At 41.4% G+C, this 19,501-nt stretch overlaps 1 protein-coding gene across 1 annotated transcript in view; it reads left to right on the forward strand.

The window, feature by feature from the left end:
- LOC120940021 (amyloid beta precursor protein binding family B member 1 interacting protein) overlaps nucleotides 1-19,501 on the forward strand; it is a 143,119-nt gene that overhangs the window by 48,316 nt on the left and 75,302 nt on the right. Inside the window, exons 2-6 of the mRNA XM_040352546.1 lie at nucleotides 829-900; nucleotides 3,851-3,935; nucleotides 8,095-8,372; nucleotides 14,606-14,683; nucleotides 16,639-16,798. Of these exons, the coding sequence (XP_040208480.1) occupies nucleotides 829-900; nucleotides 3,851-3,935; nucleotides 8,095-8,372; nucleotides 14,606-14,683; nucleotides 16,639-16,798 (673 nt within the window). The remainder of the gene's footprint in view (nucleotides 1-828; nucleotides 901-3,850; nucleotides 3,936-8,094; nucleotides 8,373-14,605; nucleotides 14,684-16,638; nucleotides 16,799-19,501) is intronic.

Raw genomic sequence — 19,501 nt, forward strand, 5'->3', positions numbered from 1 at the left:
AATGGCCGGCGTAAGCCCGCCTAATTCAAAGTAGCAAGGCAGTGGGCGTGTAGTATTATAATGAAGCGTGACCCCATGTAAATGCATGGCCAAACGAACGGCGCATGTGCGCGCATGCGCGCGCATGCTCAGAATCACGTCGCAAATACTCCCTAAGATACGTCGGCTCAATACTTTCGACGTGAACGTAACCTACGCCCAGCCCCATTACGTACGACTTACGTAAACGACATAAAATACGACGCTGTTCCCGCACCCATACCTTAACATGACTTACCCCTGCTTTATGAGGGGTAACTTTACGACGGACGTACGCCTTACGTAAACGACGTAGCTTACTGCGACGGGTGCAAGTACGTTTGTGAATCGGCGTATCTAGCTCATTTACATATTTGACGTGTAAATCAACGGAAGCACCCCTAGCGGCCAGCGTAAATATGCACCCAAGATACGACGGCGTAAGGAGACTTACGTCGGTCGGATCAAGCAGAGATTCAGGCGTATCTGGTTTCCTGAATACAGCGCATAGATACTACAACTTACGCGGCGTATCAACAGATACGTCGGCGTAAGTCGTTCGTGAATCTGGCCCATTGTTTTTGTTTTAATTTATTAAAATGTATTTTTTCCAAAAAAAAACAGCGCTGCGCAAATACTGTGTGATCATCATTTTATTCCCTAGGGTCTCTGCTAAAAAATATATATATATTGTTTGGGGTTATAAGTATATTTCTAGCAAAAAATACTGATTTAAACTTGTAAACAAAACGTGCCAGAAAAGGCTTGGCCTTACACAACATATGAACAAGTATATCCTTTCTTTTGCAGATGGAGCAAACCTGTGAAGAAATCGATGAAATGTTTAGCAATCTGCTGGGCGAGATGGACCTCTTAACTCAGGTGAGTCATATTAATACAAAAAAGCCATTCAAAAGAAAATCCCTCATTTATTTTCCCTTCACATTAGCTGCTCCACAAAACTTTCCAGACTGGATAAATATTGACAATGTGGAGACATTTCAAAGGAAAAAAATTGGTGCACTCTGCCTCCTCTCCAGATTATGAGAGGAACAGTCGGTGTGACATCATTGCAGCTAACTGTAAGGAACAGCTGTATTTCTGTGCCGCCAAAAAGAGATTTACTCTCAAGTCTATCCAACATATTTCAAGGCCTAATCCAAAAAATGTCAACACATGCTGTTGCTTTTGTGAACAAGTGAAAGATTTAAAAACAAATTTTAATCTTGTTGCAAGAACTTGCATGTTTCGAAAACCCTCTGATTTCAACACATGCGTAATAAAGCAGATGTGAAGAGGAAAGGCCTGTAGAGGACACGGTGTGTGGTTTCCTTTACGTAAACTGAACCTGCTACACTCACATAGAGCTGGTAGAAATAATAGTTATGTGGCCATAACCTAGGCCACAATCCTCTGGCCATTGACTTTAGGGCTGCGCTGTTACATACATTGCTTTAAATTCTGACATTTTAAGATGTTATCTTTTTCTTTGAAGACTTAGGCCCAATACATTGCAGTGCAGTTGTTTTTTTCCGTTTGTCAACCTGTGTTGCGGTAAGGCAGTGTATTCATATTGAACAAGCTGTCAACTTAAAGTGGAACTTTACCCATAACTTCTTGATAAAAAATGTTCTTTAGCAAGGAACATACATTTCACAATAATATATATGCTACCAAAATAAGTGTGTGCTGTAAATTGCCTCCAGCATTGCTCATGATTATTCTTGCTGGAGGCTGCCATTTTGCTGAAGCCCAGAGCATCTAAACATTAGCGATGGGCTCGGGCGTGTCCAGATCAAACCGGCCAGGAAGCTGGCACTCCACACCGCCAATCATAGGCAGCGTGTGTATGTACAGCTGGCGGTTGGGAATAGCCTCACTACCTATGATTGTGGGTGTACAGTGAAGGCTTCCTGTCGGGTTTGTTCCGTACACGCTTGAGCCCATCACTATTGAACAGCAGTAAATCATAACGAGGAACTAAACCCATCAATTTAACGGTTTCAAAATACAGTTATATTCCTTTAATTTGTGTGGTGAGTGAATTGCGCTCCCCTACTGTTTCTTTTATGTATCACCACCTATTGCTAGGTACTAATTACTCAAAGTATAACACCTCTATTTAAATATGTAAATGTATTAGTGTTCTTCTCATGGGTGATATAGGTGCCTCCCAAAAGAAATGTATAGACCTGTATACAACTTGCGTGAATTTGTCATAAAGTGCTCATAAAGTGCTCAAGTGCCAATATTCAATACTTTAAAGGTGACTGCCCATCCTAGGTAAACAAGTTTGCACAAAAAACAAAAAAATATAATATATATAGAACAATATATGTGAAAAAAGTACAAAATAAATCTTCTGTTCATTAAAGTCCCAAGAAAATCCTTATTAAATGTTCATTTAAAGTGCTTTTTCTGTGGAGTTATATACTGCAGCTGTAGTAACACCACTTTTTGTGATAGTGACCCCACTTTCTGTGATAATAACAACACGTTCTGTGATATGACACCACTTTCTGTTATAATGGTAATACGTTCTGTGATATCCCCGTCACCGATTAGTACCTAGCAATAGGTGGTGATACATAAAAGAAACAGTAATGGAGCGCAATTCACTCACCACACAAATTTTAAAAGGACCGGGCACCAAACGGTGACTTGAACCTTTTTCGTTTACTTGACTGCGGCACACCCATTCTAATAATCCAATATAATACATTTACAATTTTATTTGCGCCAACAACACCTTTTTTTCATATTCCTTGAATTGCTGTCACATTTGCTTGTGTCCTCAACTATGACAGTTGAAGATCAAACAGAAGCAGCTTCCTTGGCTGGTGGCCCTCAAGCTGTTGCAAAAACTACAAGTCCCATCATGCCTCTGCCTGTGGGAGTCATGTTTGTAACTGTTAGCCTTGCAATGCCTCATGAGACTTGTAGCTTTGCAACTGCAGGAAGACCACCACTTTGAGACCCCTGCATTAGGGGGATGCTGCTGAGCCTACGTCACCTCCACCAGTCCAATGTACCTCTGTTACCTCACTCCCAGTAACAGAATAGGGTCCTGCTGTGCACATATTACGGACCTCATGCGTGCACTAATGAACTCCTTCACTCCCATACCCATGTGACCATGTCATAAATATGTGTGACAGGGGTTCAGTTCCGGTTGCTATTGCATAAGGAGGGAGCCAGGACAACTACCCCCTCGTTACCGGAGGACCTATCGCATAACGACTGGTTGCTTGTGTCTTGAACTAGTACTTGGTTACTCTTAGCAACTACATTCCTCCTCCTTGCCTCACTAGTTAACCCTTTTGTTGTAGCTGAGCTTCATACCCCTTTGTGCTTTACAGACCCTGGTTCTTGGTATACGCCAGAACCAACATGCACCCCTTTTGAATAACTTCAGAAAAGGCCTAAAACAGTTGATGAGACATTACTATGAAGTATTTGGCATTACAGTTCTTACAGTTACAGTTCAACTTTTTCCCCAGCCGGCTTGGCCAAAGATTGTCAGCAAGGGTCATAGAGATGCCTACAAAATGTGAACATTCCCAGATCTGAGCATGAAGGATGAACATTCCCTAGTGTCTGTAGGCACATTTGGTTTAGATGATAACTTTGGATGCTAAGAAGAATTCAGACTAGCAACATTTCGTAGTGTTGTGGAATATTTGAAGAATGATACTTATAACATCCTTTTGTCTGTAGGCACATTTGGTTTAGATAATCACTTTGAATGCTCAGACAAATTCAAACTAGCAAAATTTCGTAGTCTTGTGGAATATTTGAAGAATGACACTTAAATTCTCCTTTTTGATTGCAGAGTCTGGCTGTAGAAAGCCCTCCACCCCCCACAACCACCAAGGCTGGTACAGATGGAAATGTTTTATTTGGTTTTAAAGATTTTGGTAAGTATTAGTTACTGATTATGGTACATTTTGCTGGTAAACACATAGTGAGCCCAATAAAATAGATCTATCAGTTACATACAGTACATCTTACATAGGATTAGGTTCCTACCTACAAACTGTTCACATTTTCTTGAGTAATGACTATTGTACAGACTCGAAAGATGATGGTACCTTAGGGTTAGGGTTAGTGGTATATGTTGTTTGGTGACTACTGTTCACCCCAGTATTAGGCCTCGTACACACGATAGGTTAACCAGAGGACAACGGTCTGATGGACCGTTTTCAACGGTCAAAACCGATCGTGTGTTGGCCCCATAGGTTATTTAACCATCGGTTAAAAAAAAGCCAACTTGCTTTAAATTTAACCGATGGATTCCTAACGGATGGGGAAAAAAACAATCGTTAGTAGGCACAACCATCGGTTAAAAATCCACGCATGCTCAGAATCAAGTCGACGCATGCTTGGAAGCATTGAACTTCGTTTTTTTCAGCACGTCGTTGTGTTTTACATCACCTCGTTCTGACACCATCAGTTTTTTTAACCAATGGTGTGTAGGCGCGACGGACCATCAGTCAGCTTCATCGGTTAACCGACGACACCGGTCCATCAGACCGTTCTCATCGGATGGACTGATCGTGTGTACGAGGCTTTAGTCACAGACTGGTGTGTCTGTGCAGTACTAGCCAGCCCTGCAGCACAGTTTAGCAGACATAGGGATACTCCACTGTGCAGTCTGCGTTTACTGGGTGCCTGGGGGGCATTATTAAGAGAGCAAAACATAAAACATGAGTGTCGACATCTGCGCCCTGAAGGAAAATAATATGTGTGCACGATCCCAACAATGCATGTTAAAAAAAAATGAGTGAGGGCTTTTTGACATCTCAGATGAATATCTGACTAAAAGTAATAATAATAAACATCTATTGTAACTGCCAGAAATTTGCAGGAGCCTGTGCACGATACAAATATGGGAGCTGTCACTGCCGACTTCAAAGTTGTCCTTCTGACTACTTTATATTTAACTGTACTGACCTGGCACCTGCATGCTGTAAATAAAGCATGGAAAGTCTGAATTCCTGTCCTGCATATTTGTTCCAAGTTAGTGACTCATTGGGGTAAATTTATTAAAGATAGGGATTGTTCAATTAGCAAAGTGAATGTCAACTTATTTAAAACTAAGCTGTGTTTATTTTAAACATCTAGTCACGTGCACGTAAAATCCTGGCTTTTTTTGGGGGTTTATCCATTGCACATGAAGGAGTATTCAAAGTGTACACTACGTTCCCTTATAAAAAAAATTTTTAATAAATGAACATTCTTTACTTCTTTAGAAATTCAACTTAACTGTTAGTAAAGGCAGGGTTAGGATTACTGCCTGAACTTTTATGTTTAAAATTAATTTAGCTATTGTTTAAATATTATATCCTTAGAACTAAATGCAAACCTGTTTTTTCCATTTCAGATAACATAAGGAAGGGTTATAACCCCTGTCCTTTTTTTTGGGCATCTGGGTCCAATTAAGGAGATTTCCCTTTACTTTGTGACCCATTGCCAAAAAAAGAAATGAGAGGAAATCCCTGGTTGACACCAGAACTAGTGTCCTCATTGGAAGATTCCCCTCTACCCCTGTTCTGAGGACAACTCAGGACTTTAGATAATAACGGTAAACACGAATAGAAGGGGGCAATTCTCCCTAGCAGAGACAGAAATAAAACCGGTGTTCTAATCCCTCTCCATTCTGTCCAAAATCTTTTTAAAAGTTTTGCCTATAGTTATACTTTTAATGGCTAGGTTTCTGAATTTAGTTGTTAATTAAGGTTAATGGTTAGGTTAAGGGTTTATGTGGAGGTTAAAGTGTACAAAGTAATGTATCAGTTCCCTTTCACATGAGGTGGACTCCGCTAGCAGGTGGATGACTGATCCGTGTCCACGTAACTTATGCAGAGCGGACACAGACACAGCCCATTCTCCTTTATGGGTAGTCGATGTAAATGGACTGCCTGTCTGTGTACATCCGACTATTATCCGACCTGCTAGACAAAAGGGGAACAGGTCCTTGTCTGTCTGGTTTTAGCAGCCCAGATCAGATTGGATGTAAGCAAGTGTAAATGGACACATGTCCATTTACACCCGCTGCTCCAAAGAGGTGAATGGAGAATCCGATCAGATCCGCCTGAAAAATTGACAATTGGACCGCTAGTGTGAAAGGGGCCTTCGTTTTTTGGGTATCATTAACTTTTAGCTGAGCTAAATATAAAAAGTACAAGACTTATCAAGAGTGAGATAATGTGGCCACACATGGTCATATTGTAGAAGTAGTTTGTACCTCATATGTATATATATATATATATATATATATATATATATATATATATATATATATATATATATATATATAAAAGAGCCTTTAGCTCTACTTTAAATGATATATTTTTTCCCTTACCTACTCTTCATGCTATTATTGTGTAAAAACATGAAACTTTGTGTTCATACAAACAATTTTAGTTAAATCTAGACTCCAATTCTGCTGCACCATTTTTTTATTTTTCAGCTACCTTTCCTGTAAGTTTTGGTTTATGGACTGGTACTTTGGCACCCATAGGCACTTATGAATTTGATTATAGAGTAGAGTTGGTTGCCTAATAGGATGAGGATAAGTCAGAAAAATCACTATAACACCACATGTCAAGCAAGGGTCATACCAGCCAGGATTAGGTGGTATCAAGAGGCGTGCCTCAGCACACAGAACAAGAAATTTAGGCCCGGATTCAGAAAACACTTACGCCGACGTATCTGTTGATACGCCGCGTAAGTTCTAGGATGCGCCGCCGTATCTATGCGCCTAATTCACAGTACAAGATACGCCTGAATTTTTACTTCCTACGACCAACGTAAGTCTTCTACGCCGTTGTATCTTGGGTGCATATTTACGCTGGCCGCTAGGGGCGCTTCCATTGATTTACGCGTTGAATATGTAAATGAGCAAGATACGCCGATTCACGAACGTACTTACGCCCGTCGCAGTAATCTACTCCGTTTACGTAAGGCGTACGTCCAGCGTAAGTTTACCCCTCATAAAGCAGGGGTAAGTCATGTTAAGGTATGGACGTCGGAAACGTCGGAAAAGCCGTCGTATTTTACGTTGTTTACGTAAGTCGTACGTGAATGGGGCTGGGCGTAAGTTACGTTCACATCGTTCGCATTGAGCCGTCGTATTTTAGGGAGTATATGCGACGTGATTCTGAGCATGCGTGCGCATGCGCCGTTCGTACGGCCATGCATTTACATGGGGTCACGATTCATTTTAATACAACACGCCCACTACCTGCCTACTTTGAATTAGGCGGGCTTACGCCAGCCTATTTACGTTACGCCGGCGTAAATATGGGAGCAAGTGCTTTGTGAATACTCAGCTTGCCTCTCAATGTTACATTGGCGTAGCGCATCTCATATGCGCTACGCCGGCACAAAGATACACCAATGTACCTAAATCTGGCCCTTAGTGTCTAATGCAGAGATTGAACAAAACATCCAGGCAAGGTCAGGGTAGGTAAAGTTCAAGGAAAATCAGACAAGTGAGGTCAGCAACCAAAGTAAACACATGTGATTCTCACCGACAAGCTGAAAATATTCTACCATGGGCACCTGTAGTTTAGGGTCTGATGCCTATTAAAGATCATGTAGCCACCAGAGCATCGTAGCTCCCATCTCTTCTCCATTCCTCCAATTTGCTTGATGGGTAATGAATGAGAAACACAGCCCTTGTAAAGTTCTCTTCCTGAAAACCTAAATATCTCACCTTCTTTCATCCAGGGTTTGAAACATGAAACACATAACTCTGCCCACGGCAGTAGTGCCAGATTGGCTCACAGAGCAATAATGAGCACTCTTGGTCTGATTTTTGCTTTACTGGGATTCATAGGGATATAGCATACAGAGAAATGTCTGGTAGTTATACAAGCAATATTGAAAATACATTGAATTGTTTTTTCCTGAATACGATCTGGACTACATTTTGAACATCAGATTTATCAGAATAGCTGCAGTGCAAATTTTAACCTCTTGATTATAATGCCTTTGGAAATCTACAAAAACAGTCATACAACCTGAACAATGCTGTCAAGAATTGATTGGATCTTGTGTACTTCTGTGCAGACTCACTAAACACTCTAGAAGACAATGATCTGGATGCGTTAATGGCCGAACTTGTGGCCGACTGCACAGATGCTGAAATGAAAGTGAACAACCAGATCTCCAACAGCGTAGCTTTCTCCTCCAATGTGGATTCGTTTGCATACAATATTCCTGATTTTACGCACGACCTGCCCACTGGTTCCACAGATGACCTTTCCTTTTTACCACCACCACCCCCTAGTGAATGGGAAATGGACCTACCTCCTCCGCCACCTGACCCAGAGGAGCCAACAGAGAAGGTACTGCATACTTCAAAGTCTTTATATATTAATAATACTTCTAAAAAATGTCTGGAGTCAATAATTTGCAAAGTGAATAGCTATTTATATAGGTCTGTTTGTTTTGAGCCTTGTAGTATTAAATGAAGCCTGCCTAAGACAACATTGTACTTCTGTGGGTCCTGTACAATAAACTGACAGGACCCACAGAAGTACAATGTTGTCTTAAGGCCCCGTACACACGTCCGAGGAACTCGACGTGCCAAACACATCGAGTTCCTTGGCGAGTTCAGTGTGGAAGCCGCCGAGGAGCTCGGCGGGCCGACTTTCCTCATTGAACAACGAGGAAAAAGAGAACATGTTCTCTTTTCGGCCCGACGAGTTCCTCGTCGGCTTCCTTGCTGAAAAGTGTACACACGACCGAGTTTCTCGGCAGAATCCAGCTCCGAGTTTCTGGCTGAATTCTGCCGAGAAACTCGGTCGTGTGTACGGGGCCTCACACACAATGCAATTCATGCAGCTGCAAACCCTTAATAAATTAGAAAGAATACAAAGGAAGCCATTGGTACAAGTTGGCATAGGTAGGCAGAAAACCTCATATCTGTGACACTCTATAGAGCACATCTTAGATAAATCAGCAGCATGGATTGCCAATTTTTCCCACTGAGATAACACAACACTGATGATAATAGTGATCTGGCATCACTTCTGCCTCAACAGGTATAGGCAAGGCAAGCAAACATGGTCGATTTAAGCATGCATGTTAATGCGCAAATTGAAATTCTTGGGTAGTCCAATTGCACACACCAAACTGGCCCCACTGCATTCACACCTGTGCATATCCCAAACATAAAAAATTGGCGTTTTGCCTGCCTTTCGATGTGCTGCAAACGCCAGTCGCTCTTGAGCTTCCATTAACTAATGTCACCCCAAGCACAGGTAGCCAAGGTGTGTTTTGTCTCATGTTTGTCAATGCAACAAACCACGCACTGAAAAAAAAAACGCACAATGCTCCACGGCCAAAATAGTTCTGGATCAACTTTGGGGTGTATGTCGCTTTGGGGCAGCCCATTCAAGGCACAACCTGCATTAACATAATCAAAATGTCCAAAAAAAAAATGCAAACGGGAACGTGGATTCCCGCAATGCTCGTGAGTAAAGTCTTGAGGTTTGTATAACAGTCAAGGAGTTAGCATTTTCAGAAGGAGGTCAGCAATGGCCACTTTCAAAATTCTTCCATGACAGATTTGCATTATTCTTAGGTTAGCAGTTAAAGTAAACCTGTTATTGCAAGACAAAGCGTACATATAAAACTTCACTAACATACAGTTTAGGCACCATGAAGTGATAGTACATACCTTATGTTCTTCAGAACAGTCCTTTCCCATGTCATCTTCCTGTATCAGCATATGCCATTTGTAATTGTCAATAAAGAATGGAACACCAAAACCAGATAATATATATGACGTTTGGATTTTTTATACAGGACAAAACCCATCTTTTATTTTTAAACAGTAAACCCCATTCCTGACTCCCAGCTAGGAAGCCAATCTAACCCAGAAAGGAGCCAAAGTTTACCTTCCTGTATGTAATTTCTACATCTTGTCTGTGTGTGCATTGACAGAACTACCAGAAATATAGAAAAGTGATGACAGAAAAAGACCAGTTGGTCCATAAAATCTGCCTTTTTTTTTTAATACATGTCTTATTTTTGTTTTGTTTTGTTTTTTTTACTTTTAAATTTTTTTACTTTTTTTTGTCTGAGTATAGATCAATGTTTGTCCCAAGCATGTTTGAGCCCACTTTCTGTTGACTGAATCAAATAAGATGTATGTGTGACACATAGATCTAGGTTATATGTATCATAAATATTAAAAAGGACTTCACTGTAAGCATTATAAGTATTATAAATGATTTTAATTTTGGCATATTTTGTATGTTTTGCATAACCGCCCAATCGTGTCTCTCAAAAAGAGAACTGAAACATTAATTGTAGCAAGCTACATTCAGGAAGTTTTCAATTTGGGAACTGAGTGAAAGTTTCCCAGCTTCAAAAAACATGATAGCAAAAGGCTGAGCACACAACTTTTACTTGTCATTTTTAATAATAGTTTTTTTTTTAAATAACAGAGAAAATTATTTGGACAGGGTTTTCTGCAGTTAATAGAGAAGTCTAGCCAAAGCTATTTTTGCTGTACTTCTCCTATGTATCACAGGAGTGCAGTTCATTCTGTGCTCCTGTAATGACTGAGCTGATATCACAGAGCCAGGCCAGGCTCTAAAATGATTTTTGAACATATGGACCACCCAGAAACCTGGACCGCCACCTAGCTCAGTCTCTCGGTGATTCGCTGAAAGCTTAAGCCAGCCCCTCCCACCCCCTCCACAGCTTGGCGCTCCAGTGAATGCAGGAGGGACAGAGCAGAAAGCCGGAGACTTAGGCCTCGTACACACGGCCGAGGAACTCGACGTGCCAAACACATCGAGTTCCTCGGCCAGTTCAGCACTGAAGCCGCCGAGGAGCTCGGCGGGGCGAGAGCTCCCATAGAACAACGAGGAAATAGAGAACATGTTCTCTATTTCCTCGCCGAGCTCCTCGTCGGCTTCCTCGGCCGAAAGTGTACACACGGCCGGGTTTCTCGGCAGAATTCAGCCAGAAACTCGGTCGGAAGCTGAATTCTGCCGAGGAAACTGGTCGTGTGTACGGGGCCTGACAGTCCCTGGCTATCTGCTCACAGAATGCTGAGAACTGAGCTATCAGTGGTGTTTGATCACTCAGTTACATAGTTACAAAGTAGGTGAGGTTGAAAAAGTCCACCCAGTTTAACCTGTGTGTGTACTTTTATGTTAATAGTACATTGTATACCCCTGTATGTTGTGGTCGTTAAGTTACCCATCTAATAGGTTTTTGAAATTTGATGCTCCCTGCCGATAGCATGATCCAATGCACTGGTAATGCAGAGCATTGGATCGACGCTGCATCCACCTAGGTGAGTATGTTTTTTGTTTTTTTTCTAAATCCTATACTTCTCTTCTAAAGGATAACTAAACTCAAGAACAAAAATGTAATATATTGCAGCTTACAGTCATTAAATGTGGCTGCCATAGTTTTCTTTTAAAGCTGCAAACATTTTAGGCAAATACAGAAAATACTTGTTGATCTTGCCAAAAATGGCATGTCCCTGTCACTTCCTGTGAGCTACACCAAAGAATATCTTCCTCTTCAGCTATCTTATGTAAACTGCCCTGTCCCCCATTTAATGGAGAGGAAAAGATACAGACATGTTTTTAGAGATCAGCTAGCCACCCGAGACAGGAAGTGTGTTATTTGCAGGATTACCAGGTGAAAATAAAGCAAAAGGAGCTAAAAAAAAAGGATAATTAATGCAGCCACCACACCAAGGACTATTAAAGGGGTTGTAAAGGTAATTTTTTTTCCCTAAATAGCTTCCTTTACCTTAGTGCAGTCCTCCTTCACTCACTTCATCCTTCGATTTTGCTTTTAAATGTCCTTATTTCTTCTGAGAAATCCTCACTTCCTGTTCTTCTGTCTGTAGCTCCACACAGTAATGCGAGACTTTTTCCCTGGTGTGGTGAAAGCCTCTTGAGGGGGGAGGGGGCGAGCAGGCAAGTCAGGACACTCTCTACTTTGCAGATAGAGAAAAGAGCTGTGTGTTAGTGGGCGTCCTGACAGGACATTTAAAAGCAAAATCGAAGGATGAGGTAAGTGAAGGAGGACTGCACTAAGGTAAAGGAAGCTATTTAGGGAAAAAAAATGTTTACCTTTACAACCCCTTTAACCTGCAATATACTACATTTGTGGTTTTGGGTCTAGATACACTTTAGGGATCATTCTGCAGTGACCTGCTTTTTTTCTCACTGGATAAATACGGGTCTCCACTAGGACACATAGTAAACAATTGTTTTCTATGTGCCCTGCGCACACCACAATGCTGCTATGAGGTGTGGTGCAGTACAGAAAAATGCAGCCCTGAATGGCACTGTATGTCACCACACAGCGGCATTTAATTTAAAAAGGAAAACAAAAACAAGTAAGCAATGTGATTCTCTGAATCATGCATTGCACCTCTCTCTACCAGAGCCAACACTGACACTAGCCAGAAGAGTAGCATGCTGTCCATTACATTCATATGGTGTATGACAGTGTGAATCCAGACCTTAACTAAGTTCACCTTAACTAAGTTCATTCATTGCTACATATGATTGGAATGGTGGTCAGTAGACTGCATACAAGAGAAGTATGGGAATGTAAAAAAAACAAAGTTATACTCACCTATGTGGATGCAGCATCACTCAAATGCTGAATCTGCCCCCTGCCACCTCTAAGACCAGGAACTGAGCGATCAAATACCGCCGCTGATCACTCAGTTCTCTTTCTTCAGTAAGCAGAGAGCTGGTGACTATCAGTCACCGGCTCTCTGCTCTGCCACTATGCAGGGGGCAAGAGCAGCTGGCTCTGGCAATCAGCGCCTAGCCGAGAGGCTGAGCCGACTCCCGGTCCAGACATCTGGGTGGATCCTGACATTAAAGTAGATGTAAACCCTCACATATACCCAGTGAAGTGAACAGCCTCAGATGATACACAGACATGAAACAAATCTCCCTACATACGTTTATCTGCTGTTTTCAACTTGTATATTCTTTAGAATTCTTACATCAAGTTAGAATTTTCACTTCCTCATTCAGCAATAGCAGTGTAGTCTTGGCTTACACTGGGGAACAGCTGATTGGAGGAAAGGCACACCCCGCCTCCACATTGGCAGAAGAAGCTAGATACTTTCAGGGCCATGCTGTGACAAGCTCTCTGCTAATCTATTTATAGCAACCTCCCTCTACACAGATTTTCAGCTTCTCTTATCTCGTTTGTTAGAGAACTTGTCAGAAGTTATCATGCTGATAACACGGGGAACGGGGCAGCATAAAGACACAGGACTTTGAAGAGAGATAAGAAAATACTGTGCATTCGTTTTCGTCCGAATGCATTTTCGTCCGAATTTCAGGTATTTTCGTTATCATTTTAACAAACGATAACGAAAGCGCAGAAAACGAAAACCGAAAGATCCGACATAAACAAATGCTTTATTTTCGTTTTCGTTGCGGTCGAATGTGCCTAACCTTAACTCGATTAGTCCAATTCTATTCTACATAAAGAGAAAAGATTCGACATAGAGAGAAAACATTTGACATTATAGAGACATGAAGAAGAGTCAACATAGAGATAAAAGATTCGACATAGAGAGAAAAGATTCGACATAGAGAGAAAAGATTCGACATAGAGAGAAAAGATTCGACATAGAGAGACATGAAGATTCGACGAAGTAGCTAAAAACATATGATCGCAGCAAGCGGACATTTATGATGAAATGCTCGGCCCATAGGCTATAGAAGAATTCTAATGTTGGTTGACTAGTAATAATGATTAATAAATATAATTATTATTAGTCATACAACATTAGAATTCTTCTATAGCTCGTAGGCGGAACATTCAACCGGAAATGTACAATTGCGGCGTGGTAGAGTTTCGTTGCTCCGTCGAATCTTCTTCTTTCTTTCTTTTTTATAGATTCTGTCGAATCTTCTTTTTTTTTTTTTTAAGATTCCATCAAATATTCTATTTTTTTTTTTAAGATTCCGTCGAATCTTCTTAGAACATTCGACAGACACCATAAGCCTTCAATGACAGATTCGACCTTAATTAATTTGGATTTTCGGACGAATGCATTTTTTTTACGAAAAACAAAATAAATAAAAACGAATTTCGGGAGTAACTAAATAAATGTATTTTTCGGACGAAAACGAAATTTCGAAGCGAAATATTTCAGTGTGGACATGTCTAGAAAATACTACAGATATATGTGTCAGGCTCAAATTTCATGAATCATGTTTACATCAAATCTAAAGTCCGGACCTCTCCAGAGCCTGGACAGGCTCAGTGAAGTCAGTGGACTTTAGCCCACAAGCTAAAAAAATGCTGCACTTGTGTGATCCATAGGAGAAGTAGGGCCAAAAGAGCTGTGGCCCTACTTCCCCTTTAATGACCAGACATTGACAAGTACAAGAAGAGAAGCCCCTGCTGTAAAGGTAATGGTATGCAAACATATACATTACTAGACTAACTGTTTGCCATTGTTAATAAAAATAGAGAATCACTTTAAGTCTCTTTACTTTGGTTTTATATCTAAAGACTTGATTTACTAGGAAATAAAAAAGTCTCTATCCAATCTCTTTCGTAGGATGCTTTAGAGTCAAGAGACAAAGTAGACAAAATCATGCTTGCTTTGGACAAAATGAAGGAAGCCAAAGTTAAAAAGGTGAGAAATGAAAACAGATGACATTTTCTTGTATTGAGTATGCGCAGCTACTTCAGGCAAACAAAACTCCAAACAAAATAATTCAGCTCCAAATAGAGAATTCAGCCCCACACATAGATTTCAAAGGGAAGAGGAAGCCGCTCACCATTTAAAAGTCCAAATGTCTGTTTATTAAGCTCTCCATCATAAAGACTGTACCACCAGGTATGTGCAACGTGTTTCACTCCAATTGGCGCTTACTCAGCTACTTCAGTGTATTTCCATGTGACATTTGCACCATGAAAGGGACAAACACTTTCATATTCAGAGTTGCTGCAGCCTGATAAAGCTATTTGAAAAACAAGGAGAACGACTCTTGTATGATCATCCCAGCCTCCCAGGAGACTCCGAGTCTGGGACGATCATACAAGAGTCGTTCTTGTTTTTCCTTCCTTTCCCTCATGCCTGGAGCCCATCGGGTCCATTGATAGCTGATTTTTGGTCCCCCTATTTCCTTCATTTGGAATTGGAGCGGAGTGAGTCACCTGGAAGCTGATCCATTCAGTCTTTTGTCGAGGAGATCATCAGCCTAGCAGAAGTGTGGAGCTTTTCAGGAGCAGTGACCAGATTGAGCAATCGGCTTTCCATGCTTATATGACCCACCGCCATATGGTGTAGTTTGGGTCCATCTTATCCGGTAAGGGTATTCCATTTGGCTTTTGTTTCTGGAGGGATCACGCTCTTGAAGGGAAACCTTTCAGGCCGATTCTAAAGGGATACATTTTATCACTTGGATATTCTTCACTTTAATTGGACATTTATATTATATGTTATGTATATTAAGTTGTAATAACTTTTATATCACATGTTATATATGTTAAGTTGGAATAACATATTCACTGTGGCACTGTGGAATTGTTTTTTTCACTTTATTTCTACCACTTAGAACTCTTATCATTAAGAGTTCCTGAAATAGGCGCTGCACTTTTGTTTATTTTTTTTGCTACAATTATTCTTTTGTTGTGTTGGCTGCCCACTACAGATATTTCTAGGGAAGCGTAGTATTTATTTTATATTTTATTTTTTAAATTTCCCATAAGAAATAATGGAGACGCAAAGGATTTGTTCCACAACCATTTATTCATAAGTGCTTCAGTTTATAGTCCACATAAAATGATTATAGCAATGTGATAGGTTGTGTAACCATAAAATGTTCATCTACAAATGAAAGCCTCCACGTTTGTTTATTTATGGGAAATTTGCTTTGATATATAAGTGATTTGGATTACAAGCCTGCTTCCAGTACGAATTAGGCCTCGTACACACGACCGAGTTTCTCTGCAAAAACCAGCAAGAAACTTGCTGGGAGATATTTTTTTGCAGAGGAAACCGGTCGTGTGTACATTTTCGTCGAGGAAACTGTCGAGAAACTCGAAGAGCTAAAAAGAGAGCATGTTCTCTATTTCCTTGACGGGAATGGAGAAAATTGGCTTGTCGAGATCCTCGACAGCCTAACAAGGAACTAGACGAGGAAAACGATGTGTTTCGCCCGTCGAGTTCCTCGGTCGTGTGTACGAGGCTTCATGCTCGCAAGCCAAGGTTTTACTATATATATATATATATATATAGTATATATATATATGAGGGGTCTTCAAAAGTTTCTGCACTTTCATATTTTAGTTGGAAACGGTGAGGGCGGGAGGAGTAGTGATTGGTTGTGTCTGAGAGTGTCATGTGACTATTCTGTCTGGCAAGCTGGCTGACCTTGCAGTTTAGCATAAGAGTTGTCATGCTGTGGTGAAGATGGCTGGTGTGGAAACTTTTTTGAAGAACCCTCATATAGTTATATACAGTATATACACACAAAGGGGCTGCCTCTTTACACATGATGATATGGTTATGCAGAAATATGAAACAAAATGAACAGCAAAGTGAAATGGACTTTAAATGTGATGTATAATTTCTTTGGCCATCAGCTAATTGTTAAGATACATATGACTGATAACAGCACAAAGACCTTGATGGTGGATGAGCGTCAAACGGTCCGTGACATCCTGGACAACGTATTTGAGAAAACTCACTGTGATTGTACCATCGAGTGGTGTCTATATGAAGAAAACCCAGATCTGCAGATTGGTAAGCATGGTAGTATTTAGAGACATTATGAGGTTGGTTTACTAAAGGAAAATAGAACATTCACTTGGTATTGCCCTCTGCAAAGTAATTTTCCCCAGAGCTTAGTGAAGGAGGTGAAGCTCTGCGCACTTATATCATCCAATCATGTACTGTTTTGTTGTTTTTTTTCCTTGTACATGACTGGGTATAGTTTAGTGTAGGATGGTAGGCACATATAATTTGTGCTTCCTTCTGAAGTCAAGGGAGCAGTGATTGTTTGTTCTGGTTTGTTCAGGGTTTCACAGGTTGGAAGTTTTCTGTTGCTTCTGGAAGCTTCTTCCAGAGCATAGGGAGAGAGATTCAAATGGACAGCATGAATATTTATCATAAACTAGACAATCCTTGGAGAGCAGTGTCCATAAGGTGGCTGGGTAGTCTGAAGGCCCTGGATGGATGGTTCTCTCTTCCCAGGAGGATTACAAGCCTTATGCCCCGTACACACGAGCGTTTTTTTTCCATCGGAAAAAAAAGGATGGTTTTTCAGACGGAATTCCGCTCAAGCCTGCCTTGCATACACGCGGTCACATAAAAGTTTGGTGAATATTTGACTGCCAAGAACGCGGTGTGCAGCTGTACTGGGGACTTGTGAGTAATGACCCTGAATTGATTCCTGGTTACTGTGTGAACTTTTGAGATATAAGTGCCTGAGATAGCTTGAAATAAAACAGCTCCCATAGGGTCTCAGTACTAGAAGAGTCTGCAGAGTACTAGAAGACCTTGACCTCAAAGTTTTTTCATTGACATATTAGTAATATTGAGCTTTTATCATCTTGAATTTTAGTTATTACAATTAAAAATTTCCAAATAGTAAATGTTTCTACAGAAACAAGGACAAATGGTAATTTTGAGGATGCCCATTCTGAAAGAAACAAGTAGGCAGCCATTGCTAGTCCTTCCTGAAAATTCTGGATGCCATGATGATCCAGCAGCGTCAATGCTTTCTGAGCAATTAACTTGGAATAAGTGTGCTACAAATTTGAGCCAGAGACAGCCAGGAAACTACAATTTTCAGAAGAAGGTCAGCAATGGCCTTCTACATACTCAGTACAGGTTTTAAGGCCTTTATATTTGCCAAATCCATATGCTGAAAAACAGTGGTGTCTCCAGCTTTCATATTTAGGGGGGCACATGGGGGGGGCAGGGACAAACATACATGCTCATCAATGCCGCCTATCATTGCTCATCAATGCCACCTACCAGTGCAGCTTATCAGTGCTGCCTATCAGTGCCCATCAATGCTGCCTATCAGTGCTCAATGCCCATCAGTGCCACCTATCAGTGCTCATCAATGCTGCCTATCCGTGCCACCTATCAGTGCTCATCAATGCCACCTATCAGTGCCCATCAGTGCCACCTACCAGTGCCTATCAGTGCTCATCTGTGCTGCCTATCAGTGCAGCATATCAGTGCCCATCTATGCTGCCTATCAGTGTGCATCAATTCCACCTATCAGTGCCCATTAGTGCCTCCTATCAGTGCAGCCTATCAGTGCTCATCAATGTCACCTATCAGTGCCAACTATCAGTGCTCATAAATGCTGCCTATCGGCACCAGCATACACTGCTCATCAATGCCGCCTACCAGTGCTGCCTATCCGTGCCACCTATCAGTGCTCATCAATGCCACCTATCAGTGCCACCTACCAGTGCCTATCAGTGCTCATCTGTGCTGCCTATCAGTGCAGCATATCAGTGCCCATCTATGCTGCCTATCAGTGCGCATCAATTCCACCTATCAGTGCCCATTAGTGCCTCCTATCAGTGCAGCCTATCAGTGCTCATCAATGTCACCTATCAGTGCCAACTATCAGTGCTCATAAATGCCGCCTATCGGCACCAGCATACACTGCTCATCAATGCCGCCTACCAGTGCTGCCAATCAGTGCCCATCAGTGCCGCCTATCAGTACCCATCAATGCCACCTATCAGTGCAGAATATCAGTGACCATCAATACTGCCTATCAGTGCTCAACGCCCATCAGTGCTCATCAATGCAGCCTATAAGTGCCCATCAGTGCAGCATAGTGCAGATTAATGCTGCCTGTCAGTGCCTCCTATCAGTGCTCATCAATTCCACCTATCAGTGCCAATTAGTGCCTCCTATCAGTGCTCATAAATGCCATCTGCCTTCCAGCAGGGCTCTGAGCTGAGCAGTGTCATCTTAAGAGCATTATAGGCCCCCGGGCAATACAGTGCACTGGGGCCCTGTCTACACAATTACGCACGAGAATTACTGACAAAAATCATAAAATTTACTGGCAGAACCACATTTACTGCCACTGCAAAAAAGTACCTAAAATTACAGTTTTCAGTGCCCAACAATGCAAATGTCAGTATTTAAACTATAAACATATAGCTAGTGCTATTAGAAATGTGTTTAAGTTAAACAAAAGTAAAAAAAAAAAATGTCTTCATTGACATGAAGGTCAGGTTACTATAACCCAGCCAGCACAGAGTTTCCTCTTACATCAGAGTCTGCATGATCCCCCCTTACAGTGAAAGGGAACTCTTATGTAAAGGGGAACGCTGCAGATCATGATCTAAGGGGGGAACTCCGATGTGGAGGGGGGCTATGGTGACCAGAGACAACCTTATATCAGAGTCCACTGCTTTCTCTTTCCCACTTACATCAGGGTCCGCAGACTGAGTTCCCCCTTGCATTGTA

This window comes from Rana temporaria, chromosome 5, assembly GCF_905171775.1.
Source record: "Rana temporaria chromosome 5, aRanTem1.1, whole genome shotgun sequence".
NCBI classification, from domain to species: Eukaryota; Metazoa; Chordata; class Amphibia; order Anura; family Ranidae; genus Rana; species Rana temporaria.